General features: G+C 43.6%; 1 protein-coding gene across 1 annotated transcript in view; it reads right to left on the bottom strand.

The window, feature by feature from the left end:
- FAR2 (fatty acyl-CoA reductase 2) overlaps nucleotides 1-19,846 on the bottom strand; it is a 633,073-nt gene that overhangs the window by 26,533 nt on the left and 586,694 nt on the right. Inside the window, 1 exon segment of the mRNA XM_029599995.1 lies at nucleotides 1,000-1,127. Within this exon segment, the coding sequence (XP_029455855.1) occupies nucleotides 1,000-1,127 (128 nt within the window).

Here is a 19,846-nt window from a genome sequence, read left to right as displayed (position 1 = left end):
CTTCCCCAGGACAGCGACAAATGGCTCTGTCCCAGCCTGACCCGCCCTTCCCCACCCCCCTGGCACTTGCACTTGCACATGTAGTGGTGTTTTCGTGCATGGCCGGGCCTGTTATAAAATGTGCACGCAAGGCCCGGCCACGCGGTAAACCCCGGTATTTGCACGCACGGGCCTCTGAATAATTTACTTAAATGTTTTGTGAGCAGAGTTGTTTTTACCACCTATGCTGATTAGCATATTCATAAGATGTGTGTGTATATATATATATATATATATATATATCACAAAAAATAACTAAACTCTCACAATGTAACATTTTTTCACTTTAACAAGATCATTGAGCAAATGAGTTTTTTGCAGGGACCTCAGAGGATTTATAAAGGTGACACCAAGTAGGACCCTTCCATTGATAATATATCATGTACTTGCTCAGAAAATGTAAAAAATATTCTTTAATATGCTATGTACTTGGTTGCATGCTTTAAATGGCAGTAGAGTCTCCTCCTTTCTCTGTACCATTTTCAGTTACACTCTTATTCCCAAAGGTGCATTATTTACCTCAGACCCCATTATTTCCAAGGGGGCCCATTCACTAACGAAACATGTTTGTGAACAACCATTAATTAGCTGCTCCTGCTATAGCAACTGATTAGTAACTGGATAAATAAGGCAGAGAGGTGAAAGAAGTGGGCGAGGGACCTTAGTATTCAATTCTCTGCCATTTAATTTAGAAAGTAGGAAGCTTTTTAGGTATTCTAGCTCTGAATTTTAAATCAGCCCTGGCAGTTCATTACCTGTCGCAGGCTCATTTACTGCTACATTTACTTACTGTGAAGGGATTTGTTTCTGCTTTATCAGGCTGTACATGTCAGAATTAGTTTATCCAAGAACTCTGAAGTGTATATGCTTTGCAAGAACTCTCCTCGCTTTAGCTGGCCAACATTTTTTTTTTTTGGAGAATCCTGTTCAAGGCAGGTTATGGGTTAAAGCAGGGCTTACTTTTTTAGATGTTGTCTTGCTGCAGGAAGCCCAGACATATCCTCATTCAACACATATTTCTTCGTTCCTATGCAGTAGTTTTCAATATACTCTGGCCAGTGAAGCTGACGCACGTCAAAATTAAAAGCCTGAAAATAGACACAAAAATGAACAGATGAATGCAACACATGCACACTATATGCCCCTCCAGCGAAAACATCACTAAGGAAGCGTGCCCTGTCTACAGCAGGCTCCCACCAATGGAATGCTCTCCCCCCGGACCTACGACTGGAACCATGCCCCTTGGCTTTCAAGAAAAAACTAAAAACTTGGCTTTTCATCCAAGCTTTCCCTGACACTTAACCCTGGCCTGGGTTCAACAACAGCCTAGACCAATGTACCTTCACTTAACTTTTGCCTCGGTCTAATTACAGTTCTGTCCAGGTACCAATGTTCAGTCCTGTCCAGTTTCCCAATGTTCATTTACCTAGTGTATTTTCTCTCCCCTTCCTTCAGCCCAGCATACAGAATTTTTTACCCGCATACGGTACTTGTTTTATGTTTGTTTATTTCTCACTCTCCCATTAATTTCCCTGTGACGGTCTCCCGGACCGATTCTTAGTATATAATATTCAGCTAGAGTTCTTTGTTATTACATAATATTCAGTATTCAGATTGAGTTCTTTGTACCAGTTATTTGATACACTTGTTTCTTATACCATTTCTTGTTTTTCACTTGTTTTATGTACTGCCTTTGTGCAAAGTTGCAGTTTCTTGTAAACCGGGGTGATCTGTATCCCATACAGGAACCTCGGTATATAAAAGTTATAAATAAATAAATAAACATACAGCACAAAAAGTACTTTTCAATAGTCAGAGTGCATAATTTTCTAGCTGCTTTCACAAAAGGATTGAAACATAGAAATGTCGGCAGAAGAAGACCAAACGGCCCATCAAGTCTGCCTAGCAAGCTACGCACTTTATCCATTTTTTTTTCCCTTTTTCTCTCTCCCACCTGTTACTATTGGCTTCCAGTACCCTCCAGCCCTAATTCCCCTCCACTCCACCACCAATTTAGAGAGCAGCTCCGTATCTGCATCCAAGTGACATCCAGCTCAATTAGGGGTAGCAACCGCTGTAACAAGCAGGCCACCCCCTTGCCCCATACTCTTACCCACCCCTGTTTTTATTTTTTTGTTTGGTTTATTTATTTATTTATTTATTTTTTAGAGATAGCAGCCCTCCATCCTTCCGCTCCGTGAAGGTGGAACACTAACTACTGGCCACTGGCATCCCGCTCCGTGAATGCCTCTGTGGCTACTGCCGCTCCGTGCAGTGTTTGAATGCCTCTGTGGCTACTGCTGCTCCGTGCAGTGTTTTGCTGCCTCCACTTTATTCACGCCCTCTAGACTTGATGGATCCACATGTTTATCCCACGCCCCTTTGAAGTCCTTCACAGTTTTAGACTTCACCACCCTCCGGAAGGGCATTCCAGGCATCCACCACCATTTCTGTGAAGAAATACTTCCTGACATTGGTTCTTAGTCTTCCTCCCTGGAGCCTCAGCTCGTGACCTCTGGTTCTGCTGATTTTTTTCTGATGGAAAAGGTTTGTCGTTGTCTTTGGATCATTAAAGTTTTTCAAGTATCTGAAAGTCTGAATCATATCACCCCTGCTCCTCCTCCTTTCCTCCAGGGAGTACATATTTAGATTCTTCAATCTCTCCTTGTATGTCATCCTATGAAGACCCTCCACCTTCCTGGTCGCCCTTCTGATTGAACTGATAGAGTATGAAGCTGAGTGTGAGATAGCAGTCTTGTGTCCAAATTACGGCCCCCCCCCCCCCCTCGCACCTTGACTTACCAATGGCAGCTCTGATACAGCACTTTTCTCCTTTGGTGGCAAAGGCACAACTGTCTTTCTGGAGGCAGCAGCAGCTCCAGCAAAACAGCCCACTCTCTCTTCTCCTATCTAGAATATCTTTCTCTTCTCCCATCCTATGCCCAGAATCCCCCTTTCTCTCTATCCTTACATCCCCCAATCCACTCTGTGCCCTGAATCTCCCTCCTCTCCCCTACCTACTTTCCCTGCATCTCTCTTTCTCCCAGTCCACTCCTCTGTGTGTGCCCTGTATCCCCCTCTCATCCTCTCCCACCATTCTCTCCTCCACTACTTGTCTAGCAGCATCCCTCATCTCCCCACCAATCCCTTGCCTAGAAACTTCCCTCACTCTCTTCCCGCCCTTACCTAGCATCCATCATTATCACCACCACCACCATTTTTACTACCCACCTTACCATAAAATTATGCCCAAAGTGGTTTACCTCAATAAAATACTCTCATTTTACAATAAATAATATTTACAATCTTTCCCAACCATCTGCTTAGCAACAGAAGCCCCCTTTCTCCAACCCTCTGCCCAGTAGTATCCTCCTCTCCCCCATAATCCCCTGCCTAGCAGCAGGAGTCCTCTCTCCTTCATCCCTCTGTCCAGCAGTATCCCCCCCATCTCTCCCACAATCTCCTGTCCAACAATTACAGCCCCTTGTCCTCCACTCTGCAGCAGCAACCTCCTCTCTTCCAACCTTCTGCCCAGCAGCAATCCCTTCACCCCCTGCCAAGTGCCAGCTGCTGCCCCCCCCCCCATCTCCCCATTTTTCTACCTCCTATGCTCCTTGAGCTGCAATCCTACAGATCTTTTTGCAGTGGCAATAGCTGCAGAGCTTTACAATTAGCATAGGGCCTGTGAGCCCCAACCATTCTCCCACACAAGCTTATTCACTGAGGTATCCTGAAAACTTGAGTGGCTGAGGGTCCCTCCAGAACAGGTTTGGGAACCACTTCCTTATGGCCTTGTGCCTTCTCCCCAATTAATTTTCAGGCCCATAACCATCCCTGAGATTTTGATAACCAAACTCAGCAATCATTATGTCCCTACCACAACCCTTCCCAGAACAATTCTGTAAAATGACATAATTAGACATCATACTTTTAAATATTAAATGTTGTTTAGTGTGTGTGTATATACAGTATATGTATGTATGTTACATTATATATATTTATTTAGATTTATATTCTGCCTGTCCACAATTTCAGGCAGATTACAAAGATACATCCCATGAAAGAAAAATCAAATTAAACAAAAAAAAAAAAAACATGCATTAAAAGGTATGTAAAACAGAGGAGCACAAAAATTGAAAAACTAAGAGCATATAATAAGTTTAAAAATAAAGATAAAATATCAAGAAATGGTTAAATTAAAAACATATTACGTAAATTCAAAGACTGCTAAATATTATGTTCCTGTACATTAACAAACTACTCTTACATACATAGGCAAGTACAATTAGTTATTTCCACACTGACTATAGTCCAGTTTCTACACCTCAAACATGACTATTAGAAAATAACTTCCAGCCTGTTGTCATATTAACGGTAAGCCATCTTAAATAAATGCAGGGGGGAAGGAAATTGGAACCAAAACGTTACCAATAAGGGCCAAGAGTAACAGATAAGTATAAGAAAAATAATTGTGAAAGCTTGCTGGGCAGACTGGATAGGCCATTTGGTCGTCTTCTGCCTTCATTTCTATGTTTCAATGAGCTTTCAGCTTCTTAAGGAAGCTGAGTAGGGATATTTTATTTTTGACACCCTCAGATACTTGGTCCCATAACATAAAATAGACTATTCCTACATTGACAATCTCACCTGCTCAAATGACGGAACATCTAGCAGATGTTGGGTAACACGTGCCAGTCGATATGCATTTAAAATAGCATTAACACAGTGAGGTGCCAGCCCATTTAAAGCCTTTAAAGTAAGCATAATTACCTTAAACCTAATCCAGTAACTAATAAGTAACCAGCACAATTTAGCCAACATGGGCGTTATGTGTTTGAATACATTGACCTGCTATAATTCTTGCAGCGTCATTTTGGACAACCTGCAAGGCTTTGTGTTGATTAAGGTAGCCCCAAATAAAGTGAATTGCAATAATCAATGGTAGATTGTACCATGGTGTGCAACAGAGTTCTCAAATCTTCTTCTGATATATAAGACTTCAGTTGTCTAAACATGTGAAGCTTATAAAAATAATTTCTTAAAACTCGTTTAGTCTGGCTTAAAGCAGGAGTCCTCAAACCAGTCCTATGGGCTCCCCCAGCCAGTTGGGTTTTCAGGATATCCCTAATGAATATGCATGAGAAATATTTGCATACACAAGAGGTAGTGCATGCAAATAAATTAAGCTCTGGAATTTGTTGCCAGAGGATGCAGTTAGTGCAGTTAGTGTAGATGGGTTTAAAAAAGGTTTGGATAAGTTCCTGGAGGAGAAGTCTATTATCTGCTATTAATCAAGTTGATTTAGGAAGTAGCCATTGCTATTACTGGCATCAGTAGCATGGGATCTACTTAGTGTTTGGTACTTGCCAGGTACTTTTAGCCTGGATTGGCCACTGTTGGAAACAGGATGCTTGGCTTGATGGACCCTTGGTCTGACCCAGTATGGCAACTTCTTATGATCTTCATTTAAAGATAACCTGTTTTGTTATCAAATCCTCTAAGACATATTTTGATCAGTGACAAAGTTGCAGTCCTATGAGCTGTGCAAAAACCAAATTTGTACATATCTAATAGACCACTTTCTTCAGTATACTTACTGAGATGTTTCAATGCTATATTCTCTAAAACTTTGGCAATTAACGGAAATGTGGAGACAGGCTGGTAATTAGGTATTCTAGTGGATCAAGATTAGCCTTTTTCAGTACCAGGCGAACCGAGGCAATTTTTTGCCTTAGGTATTTGCCCGTCATTCATCGATAGATTAACTATCTGACGAAAGATTGGCCCAGATCTATCTGACGAAAGATTGGCCCAGATCTTCTCTCATAACTTTAAAATGCACATTGGATCAAAAAGATAGCAGACAAAATGTGTTAAGTGCAGCAATTGTCTCCACAACCTCACTCACTCAGACTTTGTGGAACTGGTCCCAAGTAGTACCAGTCATTGATGAGGTAGTGATATCAGGGGCAACATGCATATGAAGTAGATCAGTAAGCCTACTAACTTTATCATGAAAAGAATTTGCAAATTCATCACTTTTCCCATCTAGAGTGTGATCTTGGGCTTTTATCATTGGTGCAGTTATAAATATATACACACACATGAATTACAAATATGTTTCAAAAATCATGTCACAATGTCTGATGAATGTATAATCTGTGATTTTTGGAGATCATAAAAAAAAACTCCCTAGAAATATCTAAATTTATCAATTAAAAATGTATACTACCATGGGTGAATGTTTTATTATACTTAAGTATGTTATCTTGTACATCGCCTAGACTTAGTTTTAGTGTTAGGTGATTCATAAATTTTAATAAATGTAAATGTACTTGCTGAGATGGCTGGCTGGGCTAAACAGGAATTTTTGTCCCTTACTACTACCATAAGAAAAACATTCAAATTATATTGTCATTTCAGTAACAGTGAGACAAAGTCCCTCCATTACTAGGCACTTTGTGAAATAACACCAAACTCTGCAAAAAGTCACTCAAAACCTAGATGGCAAACTGCCATACCAAACTGCACAAACTCCCAGAACTCAAACAGCAGCAATTCTGTATGAAAAGGCAACACTGCAAATACTACCTGGTCAAAAATACCAATACACTTTTCTAGTGGGTAAACAGAAAAAAGTTGGATTGCTACAGATCCTACACAGAACTTGTACACTAGCAGAATACCTCACCTCGGTCTCACATACAGAACATAACTAGCTCTTGACTTTTAGTAAGGAATAATCCCAATACTACTTTGGGCCTAATATTCAAAGATATCTGGTTATCTAAACCCTGAATACACTAAGTCACGTTTTCTCGTAGGAGGGGTCCCACTAATGCGGGGGAGGTGTCACCGTGATAGTGGGACCCCTCCCTCAAAGAAGCATCACGGCTGTATGGCGCCTTCTCTTCTCTCATGGAAAATAGAGGCACAAAAGAACACGGTGAACAGCCCTTTAACACGATGGTGGTCCCAACCTTATGGGGCCGGTAAGTTCTAGTTAGTGGGCTAAGTTCTATCTGACTAACTTTTATCTGCTATCGAGCAGGTCTAACTTATTTGGTTAACTTACCTGGATAAGACCAAATAGCCTAAGTAGCTCTGCCTTGATCTGCCCACAAGTATTCTAGCTATCTAGCCAGATAAGTACTTATCTAGCTAAGTGGTGACTGCTAATTGCAGCCAGATATTCAGCAGCTACCACTTATCCGGAGAAGTAGCGCAGAATTTTGGCCTTCCTATGTATACATTGTAGAGATGTGAACCGGAATCGGTTCAGATTCCGGTTCAGATTCACATCGTGTTTTTGTTTTTTTTCGTCCGGCCCGATCGCGGTTTTGTTTATCTGCTGCACCCGAGCCGATAAACAAAAAACCCACCCCGACCCTTTAAAACTAATCCCTTAGCTTCCCCCCCCCCAAAAAAAAACATTTTACAGGTACCTGGTGGTCCAGTGGGGGTCCCGGGAGCGATCTCCTGCTCTCTTTAAAAATGGTGCAGGCCATCCAGTGCTCCTACCATGAGACAGGGGCCGGCCAATGGCATGGATACCCTGTCACATGGTAAGGGCAAAGGGCCATCGGCGCCATTTTGATTAGTGGCAGCCGACGGCCCGGGAGCGGGAGATCGCTCCCGGGACTTCCACTGGACCACCAGGTACCTGTAAAACGTTTTTGGAGGGGTCGGGAGGGTGGGGGAAGCTAAGGGATTAGTTTTAAAGGGTCGAGGTGGGTTTAGGGGTTATTTTTGTGTGCCGTTCTTCCCGCCCTCCCCCAAAACGATAAGAGAACCCCCACGAACAATATCGTGGGGTTTTCCTATCGTTTTGGGGGAGCCCCCGATTTCTGACGATTTTGAAAATATCGTACGAAGCCTGATTCACATCCCTAATACATTGTCTTCCCACCTTGCATTTCACATGCAGCCTGTGTAAATGCAGTGCACAGTGGCTTTAAAGGCAATAAAATTAGGTCAACTGGTTTTAATAATAGCTCTCATTAGAGATATAAAGGAACTCTTGTGTAGATCAGCTCTTTAGATTTAGAAGAACAATCTGTGTACTTGGTCTTGTAAAACAAAGTGACATAGCTAGGCTGTGCACCATGTGGGGGAAAAAAACAAAGAAGAATGAATCCAAATAAAGGATTGAAACTGCAGAACTACTAGCATTCAGTCAGCTTGCTTGTTTTGGACAGTTGCTTCCTTTTTTGGTCTGTTTCTAAGTCTCATCTCCTTTTTGCTCTAATGTATTTTATTTCTTGAACTCTTGTGTAATAAAAGGTATGCAGCTTTTAATCAGGATGCAATGCCTGGTTTTTTGTTTTTGTGTTTTTTTTCATTTTATATGAATATACTCTTCAGTTGACCTTTGCTATATTTTCTCTTTACATGCCACACTTGCATGGGGTTCTGGAAAGGATCATCAGCACAGTTACTGCTGCGTTTACATAGCAAAGTAGCAAGAGAGAGAGGCCCCTTTTAGATATTACTTCCATACTAGCATTCTCAGGGTTGGAAAAAAGTGTCCATCTGCATCACTTTCTTCCTTCATTTTCTTCTTTTTGACAGAAGACATTTGTGTTACATTCTTATTCATAGCCCATACATTTGGAATTTTGTGTATAGGTGCCTCAATTAAATGTACTGTAAACTAAGTAGAACAGAAATTAGCCATTTTGGATTGTTTTAATATTCTTTGATATTCTTAACTCATCTAACACAGTATATTTTGAATCAGAGAAACCTGGGTAAGAAATAACTTCTATAATGGGATGAAATAGTAAGTCTGTTTTTTCAAGCTGCTGTGAGCTTCAGCTCTTGGCTAAGAGAAGTCTTCTGAATTTTTCACTGTTTCAGTGGAAATTTTGCAGAAAATTTACGCCAGCACATTGGGAAAATGAAACTGACTGTCGCACTTCAGGAATGTGAGCCCTAGGACCGCTGTCGGATTGGCGTTGCCTGGTTCATGTGAGCATGGATAGACCCCGACAGGCGGCAGCTGATGTGTTGTAGGCCACGGTCAGGACAGTCAGAGACTTGGCAGAGACGAAGGGACACGCTGAGGGTCAGGGCAGGCAGAGTTCAGGCAGAGACGAGAAGAAATGCAGAAAGTCAGGGCAGGCAGCAAACGAAGCAAAGTCAAAGGGCCAGGCTGGTTCAGTAACCAGCAGTCGGTCCAAAGGCAAAGTTAAAACGGCAAGGTGGGTAGGAAGCAAGGACTGGAACAGAGGCAGGAACACAACAAACAGGAAGGCAGACAAGCAGGAACAGGAGGCAGGATCAGGAGCGATGAAACCACCTTGGCACAGGAATCCACAGTAGCACCTGTTGCTGAGGAATGCGTCTGTTGCACTGAGTTTTCTTATAAGCCTGTGAGGTGCTGATGTCATCAGTGGACACCACAGGAAGCCCCGGCCGCTGGGTCTTATAAGAGTAGAAGCAGATAGTTTGTCACAAGTCAGGTCCACAAAATGAAGAACACTGCTAGGTGCATTTTGGAACAGAGGGTCGGTAAGGAGAGTAGCTGGTGTGGTACACAGTGGGTGCAGCCGGCAGTTAGCCGGATAACTTGTCATGGATATTCAGTAGGGATGTGCAGCCTTTGTTTTATTTTGTTTTTCAGTTTTTGTTAATTTTTATTGCTTCATTTCTTTTTAGTGCACACTACATTTTTTTTAGTTTTCAATTTCCAAATATTTTGATTTAGTGTGCAGTATTTCAATTTGGTGAACACTAATTTTTTTAGTGCGCACTTAAAAAAAAAAAAAAAAAAAAAAAAAAAAAAAAAAGTTAATGTGCACTAATCGAAACAAAATGAAAAAAAAAAAATAAATGAAATGGTCATCCCTACTATTCAGTGGGCCAAATTTCCCACTGAATATACTCAGCTAAATTTATTTGAGTACACATACCTGGATAAATCTAAGTGGCTAGATGCTGCTGGGAGCTCTGGGTCTTTTGGCAGGATCTGGGTGGAGCGGGAGGGGGAAAGGTTTGGCTTGTGGGTGGGTAGATGATAGGAGAGGGCACTGAGCCTGTTTGTTTTTTGGAAAATTGGGGGGGGGGGGGGGGTAGGGCCAGGGCCCCTCAGGCTGCTATGGCCCATAACAGTGTGGCAGATCCCTTGTTCTGCCACCAGATGGCCCTTTATCAAAAAATAATAGCTTAGTGAGATTTCAACTCCTTTTTGGCCCCACCCGACCTCGAGGGCTGTGATTGGTTGTCTCGGGGTACTTAGTGAGGTAATTTCAGTGTGGTCCTTTTCAGTTAGCCTATGGAGAGGCATGAGCTCTTTTGGTTCCTCTTTTTAAGTTGGGCTCTCCCCAGGACGTTCCCCTCGGTACACTTCCCTGTCTGAGAGGTCCTGCTTAAATCTGGAAGAGAAATAGAATTTTTTCCAGATTCTTTTTTGGATTCTCATTCTGGGGAAAACCATGGTCTCTTTTCGAAGGACCAGGGGCTTGAAGACCTGTGAGCCATCCCTTTTACTCCCTAGGGGAGGCAAGCATCAATGACAGTGCTTCTCAGCGTGGGATTTTTGATGGCTAGAATTTATCCTCATTTTTTTGAGATTGGGATTGTTGTTTAAACCTTTAACCCTTCTAGAGAAGGCAACTCCCTGAATCCAAAAGACAAGGGCTGGAGACCTGTGAGCCCTTTTCTACTCCCTGGAAGAGGAAAACACTAGTGACAGCATAAAATCAGAGATTTTTGAAATTAAGAAGGTTCTCCCATTTTGTTTGTGGGGAGGCTTTTTGACCCACCCCATCTCACCTGGAAACAGGGCTGGGATAGCCAGTTTCCAGTCCACAGCAGATTTTTCCTTTAGAGAAGTCACAGACCACAGAACTTCGGTAAAGAAAGACCAAGATCATGGAGGGCCCCCCCCCACACACACACACAATCTTCACAAAAAGGGCCCTGGACACAGGCCCAGGTGACTGAGAATTAAGATCTGGATTCAGGAGGGATATTTCTGGGTTTAAGGGGCATCCCCTCAAGCAAGTTTTCCCTGGACACTAGGGCAGTTTATGCATATAGAACAGCAGTGTAAACTTTCTCTCAGGGTCCTGTGGTTAAGGACACATACCCAAAGGAAGTTTAACAACTGTAAACCAGACAACTTTAATATCAACCTTTTGGATAAATTGGACTTTGAATTAACTTTTAAGAATCAGTATATTTTTATGATGAACACCCAGTACTTGTCCTGCCTGTTTTTCCTAGGAATAGCATTAAATTTATTAAGGAAGAAGGATCTAGAAGCACCGCCACCACCTGGGCCACAAGCTTAAACTTTACCCCACAAAAAGGACCAAAGCTCTAACCGGAGCAGCCCCAAAGAAAAAAAAATTAGTATGTGTCTTTGGGAACATAAAATATGCCATACTAGGTCAGACCAAGGGTCCATCAAGCCCAGCAATCCTGTCTCCAACAGTGGCCAATCCAAGTTACAAGTACCTGGCAATTACCCAAACATTAGATAGATCCCAAGCTACTAATGCTGGCAACAAGCAGAACACCCCAACAAAGGGTCATAGTACTTTGTCCTTGCTTGGGAGGGGAATTTGATTTTATACCCAACAATTTTGAGAGATGGGAGGTTGAGGGATTGGGCCCTGCTGGCCCTGAAGGACTTTTTATTTAATTTTGCTACATCACAGACACCCTGTGATACCAGGGTACAAATTATATCAAAATGATAGATCAAATGGGGAGAGGGTTGGCACTGTATGTTAAAGAGGACATTCAGTCATCAGGATAAAAGTTCTGCGGGAAACAAAATGCAATATTAAATCTTTATGGATAGAAATTCCAGTTGAAAAGGGAAATAAAACAGCAGTGGGGGTGTATTACCATCCACCTGCCAGAATAAATAAACAGACAATGAAAAGCTAAAAGAAATTAGGGAAGCTAAGAAAATCAGCAGCAAGGTAATAATGGGTGATTTCAATTACCCCAGTATTGACTGGGTGAATTTCGCATCAGGACATGCTAGAAAAGTAAAGTTCCTAGGTGAAACAAATGACTGCTTCAAGGAGCAGCTGGTACAAAAACCAACAAGAGGGGAAACAATTTTAGACCTAGTCCTTAGAGGAACACAGGATTTGGTGAGAGAGGTAATAGTGTTCCAGCCACTTGGCAATAATGATCACAACATGATCAAATTTGACTTAACTGGAGGGAGGACACTAAAGAAATCTACTGTGACAGCATTTAACTTTCAGAAGGGTGACTGATAAAATGAGGAAAATGGTTAGGAAAAAAAAGTTAAAGGAGCAGCTGCAAAAGTTAAGAGTTTACATCAGGCATGGACATTGTTTAAAAATGCCATCTTGGAAGCCCAGACCAGATTTATTTCATGCATTAGAAAAGGTGAAAGTAAGGCTAAACGACTACTAGCATTGTTAAAAGGTGAGGTGAGAGAGGCTATATTAGCTAAAAGAACATCTTTCAAGAAATAGAAAAGGGATTCAAATGGAGAAAACAGGAAATGGCATAAGCACTGGCAAGTTAGATGCAAAAAGCATTGATAAGGAAGGCAAAGAGAATTTGAAAAGAAAATTGCCATGGAAGCAAAAACTCATAATAAAACCTTTTCCAGGTACATTTGAAGTAAAAAGCCTGCAAGGGAGTCAGTTGGACCATTAGATGATCAAGGACTAAAAGGGGCACTTAGGGATAACAAACCCATAGCAAAGAGACTAAATGAATTCTTTGCTTCAGTCTTCACTGAGGGAGATGTAAGAAAGATATCCATGGCAGAAATGATATTCAAAGCTGATGATTCAGCAGGACTGAAACAAATCTCTGTGTACCTGGAATATATTGTATAATAGGGCAAATTGACAAACTAAAGAGTAACAAATCACCTGGACCAGATGGTATATATATCCCAGAGTGTTGAAAGAACTGAAAAATGAAATTGCAGACCTGCTATTAGTAATTTGTAAACTAATCATTAAAAACATCTATGATACCTGAAGACTGGAGGGTTGCCAATATAACACTGATTTTTAAAAAAGGGATCAAGGGGTGATCCAGGAAACTACAGACCATGGGTCTGATATCTGTGCCAGGGAAAATGGTAGAAACTATCATAAAGAACAAAACTGTTAAACATAAGGATAGGCATAGTTTGAAATGGATTTAGCTAAGGGAAGTCTTGCCTTACCAATCTGCTACATTTTTTTGATGACGTAAATATACACGTGGATAAAGGTGAGCCAATTGATATAGTGTATCTGGATTTCCAGAAAGCATTTGACAAAGTCCCTCATGAGCTTAGGAAATTAAAAAGTCATGGGGTAGAAGGCAGTGTTCTATTGTGGATTGGGAACTGGTTAAAGAAAACATAGAGTAGGGCTAAATGTTAAATTTTCCCAATGGAGAAAGGTGACTAGTGGAGTGCCTCAGGGATCCATTCTGGGACCACTACTTTTTAATATATTTATAAATGACCTGGAATGAGTGAGGTGATTAAATCTGCCGATAACAGAAAATTATACAAAGTTGTTGAATCACAAGAGGATTATGATAAATTGAAAGAGGACCTTGCAAAACCTGGAGACTGGGCATGCAAATGAAATTTAATGTGCTACACACTGCAAGGTTGAACATTAGGAGTCAAAGGATCTAGGTGTCATCACTGATAATACTTTGAAATCATCTGCCTAGTGTGCAGCATCAGCCAAGAAAGCAAATAAAATGCTAGGAATTATTAGGAAAAGAATGGAGAATAAAACAATATCATAATGCCTCTGTATCACTCCATGTTGCAACTTCATCTTGAGTACTGAGCAGTTCTGGTCACCACATCTCAAAAAAGATATATCAAAATTAGAAAAGCTACAGAGAAAAGCAACCAAAATGATAAAGGTGATGGAATGATTCACCTATGAGTAAAGGCTAAAGAGGTTAGGACTCTTCAGCCTGGAGAAGAGATGACTGAGGGGAGATATGATAGAGGAATATAAAATAATGAATAGAGTGAAACGAGTAAACATTAAACAGTTTGCTCTTTCAAAGAGCTCAAAGACTAGGGGACACAAAATGCAGTTACTAGCTGATACGTTTAAAACTCGGAGAAAATATTTTTTTACTCAACCCATAATTAAGCTCTGGAATTCATTGTCAGAGGGATTTGGTGAAAGCTATTAGTATAGCTGCATTAAAAAAAAGTTTGGACAACTTCCTGGAGGAAAAGTCCATAAACCATTATTAAGGTAGAGTTGCAGAAATACAGCTTATCTCTGGGAGCAGCATGGAATCTATCTACTCCTTGGGATCCTGCCAGGTACCTGTGATCTGGATTGGCCACTGCTGGAAACAGGATACTGGGCTTGATGTGTTAGGGAGCGCTAGGAGAGCGATCCCCTTTCCAAGGGGATTGTGTGCCCTTGGCCCACGGCACCACCCCAGAGGGCTCCAAGGCAGTGCCGAGGCAGGCGAGACGTGTCTGAACCTGGGCTGAGACCAGGAAGCCAGGCTCCTGTCGACCTGCACAGCCTGAGTGAGGCTAACCACGCAAGGTTGGTCTCTGAGAGGTCCTCCGACTACTCCAAGCCCTTTCGGACCTGCTGCTGGGAACGGCAAAGGCGGCTGGCCGGACAGGAGGCGAGGGCAGGCGAAGGCTCTGGAACATGAAGACTGAGATGAAGAACTTGGAGACGCGAAGACACAGACAAGAAACTTGGGATGTGAAGACTCAGGATCAAGGTTCAGGAACAAAGTCAAGTACTGGGTTGAGGCTGCAACGCAACACGTCCTACACAGCCCACCACAGGGCGGACCCACGGGACTGGTCACGGACCACACTTGAGCATGAAGCAGACTCCAGACGAATACGTGGAAGATGAAGCCGGAACATGGCAAAGATTCAGTAGAAGCCTGTACCAAAGTGCGCCCTACACAGCCGCCCATGGCTGGTCATGGAACAGGTTCAGTCAGAGACTTAAGCATGGACAGAGCAGTCTCAAGAACATCAGAGGGCTGCAAAGAGAGTCGGGATGGAGGACCAAGATGAGACTTGGCTTCAAACATGAGAGACAGGACCAAGATGAGACCTGGCTTCGGGCAAGGGTGACCCTCCGGAGACTTGAGCTGCAGACGAGAAGAAAGGCACATGCCACGTGGTGACTAAACACGACATGGCATGTCACTAGAGGTGACTACAAGGAACCAAGGGTTTAGGACATCAAAGTAGCAATATCACAGAGCATCCGGAACGGATCATGGAACATCAGGAAGAAAATGAAGGACATCCAGAAGAGACCAGGAACATAGAACAACAACGAGGGATCCCACGAAGAACAGGAAAATGCCAGCAGGAGTGAAGACGAGAAGTCCTTGGGAGGACTAACCTCAAGGAAACTAACTCCTTGTGAAGGCAAGGCCAGACTGACTGCAGAGCACTTTTATAGGGCTGAAGATCAAGAAGCGCCCAAGGCAGAGTCCAGGTGGGGCCAGGAGGCTGGCCCTTTAAATCTTCAAGGAAGAAGTGGCCCTGCCCCTAAGGGGAAGTGAAAAAACACACAGGGATATAGTAAAATAATTCTCTATTCGTCTCAATACCACTCATACACAGAGAATAAATTGTACATACAATTTTAAATACACTATATGTATAAACTTTATTAATATCTCCAAAAATAGAAAATCCTATCTAAACATTTAAAAACTATCTAATCATGGCACCCACTCACATATTCATACCACCTTAAAAACCAATAGCACCTATAGACATTGTGATCATAAATACAATTTTTATATATTGAATGCTATTTTTATATCTCAGTCTGTTTCAATATCTTATAACAATGAACATCAATGAGATTATGTTCTATATAAACTTCCCACTTATAAATGAATCCGACACTCATGTCCGGATATGCCAACTCAAGATTCTCTTCTAATATCCATCATGAAGGGCGATCACATTCCTCCTAGTCCGACACAGATCTTTGTTTCACCCCACACCTGGGGCTTCCTCAGGAACTCATCAATCTGATAATATCAAAGGTGTCCACTCTCCACACCTTCAAGTCTCGACTTCTGATCACGAGGGGAAGTGGGCAGGACCATGGACAGAGACCATGCTGCCGCTGCGTCGCTGGAGAAGCAGAGCTGAAGCAGGAGCTGGGCTGTGGAGCAGGCCCCGATGTCAGCAGCAGCTCCTGCTGCTGCAGGAAGGACAGAGGGTGGCTCCAGCCACCAGGAAAGCCCCGGGGATTGTGGCCTCTGGGCCACGAAGATGGAGAGGGCGTTGGTGGTGGCTCCAGCCGCGTTGGAGCATGGTGGTCGGGCCCGCCATGCAGGAAAGGCACACTAGAATCCGCGGCTCCTGCCACGGTGAGGAGAACTGGCTGTGGCTCCGTGCTGTGAAGGTAAGTGCCTGCTCGTGGCTAAAACCATGAGCAGGAGTGTAACATGATGGACCTTTGGTCTGACACAATATGGAAAATCTTATGTACTTATGTATTTATATTTTGAATATGGTACTTTATCCAAATAACTTTAGGACATCTTTACACATGGCCAGACTTAGCCAGCTAAATTGAAGCCTGACCCCCACCCCCACCCCCACTATCACACTGCTTCCTTTTTATCTGGCTAAGTTTTAGCCAGCTAATGAATTTCCCAGGTAAAACTTATTCAGTCAGCGGTGGGACATATTTAAACCTCATATTTGTCCAGTTAAATCCAGAACTTAGTGTTGAGAGTGTGGACCCTTGGACTGAGGTGAGGTTAGTGCTACCTGCAGGGAGGAGCCCTGCAGGTCCTCACTTTTGGCAGGTGGAGCTGGCTGGAACAGATGCCCAACAGAGATTTCACCAATACCATCCCACATTCCCTGCAGGTTGAGCCCTTGGGTGCTGGGGCCGCCTGGACTTAGGCACAACCCTCTGGATGATGGAGGATCAGTTGTGGAAGAAAGACAGCAAGAAGAAGACAGATCAGTTTGGGCATAGGTCAAGGCAGGCAGCAGACAGCAGATACAAAAACAGAGGTCAGGGCAGGTAGCAAAATAGCAAAGTCCAGGAGGTCTGAGGTCAGCCGAGAATCCAATATTGAAGAAGCTAGGATCCGAGCAGAGGTCCAAAAGTCAAAAAGACAATCCGAAGGGAAGAAGGCAGGGCAGCAGGGAGCAGACGAATCAGGAATCACCAGATGAGGAGACAGGAACCAAAAAAGACACAGGAACCAAGGATCAGGAACCAAAGACAGGGCACAGCAACAGCATGGCAAACAGCTACTCAATGGAGCCTGACCTATTGCCAAGGCGTCAGATGTTGAGCAGAGCAGGCCTTAAGTAGGAAACGTCTGGGACATCATCCCAGGGAATTTCCCGCCACAGGCCCTTTAAAGGTACAGTAGTTGTGACGGCCCTAGCGTGGTGTGTTGGGCCTTCGTGGCAGCCAACTGCGTCTTCTTCCCATCTGCGTCAGGAGTCCTGCTGCGGCCTGGGGGGATGAGGTTAGAGCAGGCGGTCATGGGACGGGGTTGAGACCAGCTGAACACAACAGTACCCCCTCCTCTAACCCTCCCCCCCCCCCCCCCCAAGGGGCTTACACTTCTTAGGGTGTGATGTATGAAATGCCCTTAAGAAATTTTTGTCTAGGATATTCGAGGTGGGTTCCCATGTATTTTTCTCTGGGTTGAATCCCCTCCCAGGAAATCAGGTATTCCCATCTCTTGCTCCTCTGTCGTACATCCAGTACCTCGCTCACCTGGTAAACCTGATTTTCTTCAGCAGAGATGTCTTGAGGTTTTGGTACTCTCCAGGATGGCCGCGTGAGGATTAATGGCTTGAGGAAGGAGATGTGGAAATAGTCATGGATTCTCAGGGAGGTGGGTAGGCAAAGCTGGTAGGTCACTGGACCTACATTGCATGCAACGAGGAACGGTCCACTATAGCAAGGTGCAAGTCTCATGGAAGGCATTTGAAGCTGGATATGGTGAGTGCTCAGCCTTACCTTTTCCCCTGGTCTGAATTGTGGCACCGGTTGTTGATGTGCGTCGGTTGCTTTCTTGGCCCTTTGTGCAGCCTTTTTGAGCATCTCCTCTATGTGGATCCAGAGATTCTGGAGTTCTTGAGTGGTTAATTGGGCTGTTGAAGAAGGCACGCACAAGGGTACCGGCAGCGGAGGGGAGGACTACCTCCCATATATAATCTAGAATTGCGAGGCTCTTGTGGCTGCACTGACATGGAAATTGTGCAAAAATCCCACCCATGGGAAGAAAGCAGCCCAATTATCTTGGTGGTTATTGGCAAAGGCTCTCAGGAAGGTTTTCAAGGTCCAGTTAGTTCTTTCTGCTTGACCATTGGCTTGAGGGTGGTAGGCGGTGGTGTAGTCCAGTGTGATATTAAACTTACCACAGAGGGACTGCCAATATTTGGCAGTAAATTGTGCACCTTATCTGAGACAATATGCTTAGGTAGACTATGCAGGCGTAAAATATGGTTGTAAAACAACTGGGCCAATTCAGGTGTTGAGGGGAAGGCCTGGAAGGAGGATAAAATGAGCCATTTTACAGAATCGGTTGATAACAGCCCAAATAGTGCTGCAGCCATTACAGAAGGGGAGGTCCACCTCAAAGTCGGTGGACAAATGGGTCCAAGGTTCCCTGGGGCTGGCAACGGCTGTAATAACCCCCAGGGTCATCCCACCAATGGATTTTGCTGTGCACATGTAGGGCACTAGTTCACATATGCCGTGATGTTTCTCTGCATCTGGGGCCACCAATAATATTGCTGGAGCAGTGCAAGAGTCTGGGCCCAATCAGGATGACTTGCAACATGAGAATTGTGGAACCATTCCAATGCTTTCTGGTGGAGCCGGTATAGAATGACCATCTTTCCTGGGGGGACGGTCACTGCAGAGGCCAAAAGGATCTTGGCTGGATCAATAATATGCTGTGGAAAATCAGGAGTGTCTTCTGCCTCAAAGGATTGAAAGAAGGCGTCTGCCCGAACATTCTTGGTTGCCAGCCGATACCTCACATCAAAGTCAAAGCGGGCAAAGAACAAGGACCATCTGGCTTGGCGTGCGTTCAGACATTGAGCATGATGGTGTTCCAAGTTCTTGTGGTCGGTATATATCGTAACCCAGTGTTGTGCACCCTCAAACCGTTGTCGCCACTCCTCGAGTGCCATCTTAATGGCTAACAACTCTCTGTCCTCAATTCCATAATTCTGTTTGGTGGGCAAAAATTGCTGGGAGAAGGAGGAGCAGGGACGAAGAATCCCTGTACTGGAATGTTGGCTTAGTACGGCGCCTATGCCTGAGAAGGTGGCATCGACCTCTAGGATAAATGTGTGTGTGGGATCTGGGTGATGGAGACCACGTTTCTGGAGAAAAGCCAGCTTCAATTCTAGGAAGGTAACGGCTTCAGGAGGCCATACCTGGTGACTGCCTTAAGGGGGGCTGCAATCCAAGAATAATTGGGGATGAAATGTCGTTAGAACTTTGCAAACCCCAAAAACCTCTGCAATGCGCTGAGGCCAGTAGGTTGTACCCAATTTTGGATGCAGCTCACTTTCTCCTGGTCCATACTGAAGCCATGGCTGGAAACTACATATTTCAAAAGGGGTAGGCTCCCCTCCTCAAAGATTAATTTCTCTAGTTTAGTGTATTTTATTAAGACGTAGAGGTTTGAGGACACGGTAGATGTCTTGGCCGGTGGGATTGGAGATCCTTTGAAAAACTGAGAATATCATTTAGATAGATCACGACAGAGACGTACAACAGATCCCTAAAGATCTCATTCATCATGTTCTGAATACCGTGGGGACGTTACACAG

Source organism: Rhinatrema bivittatum, chromosome 4 (genome assembly GCF_901001135.1).
Source record: "Rhinatrema bivittatum chromosome 4, aRhiBiv1.1, whole genome shotgun sequence".
In the NCBI taxonomy this organism is placed as follows: domain Eukaryota; kingdom Metazoa; phylum Chordata; class Amphibia; order Gymnophiona; family Rhinatrematidae; genus Rhinatrema; species Rhinatrema bivittatum.
The sequence above is the reverse complement of the archived record's forward strand: the minus strand, read 5'-3'. Positions and strand labels throughout refer to the sequence as shown.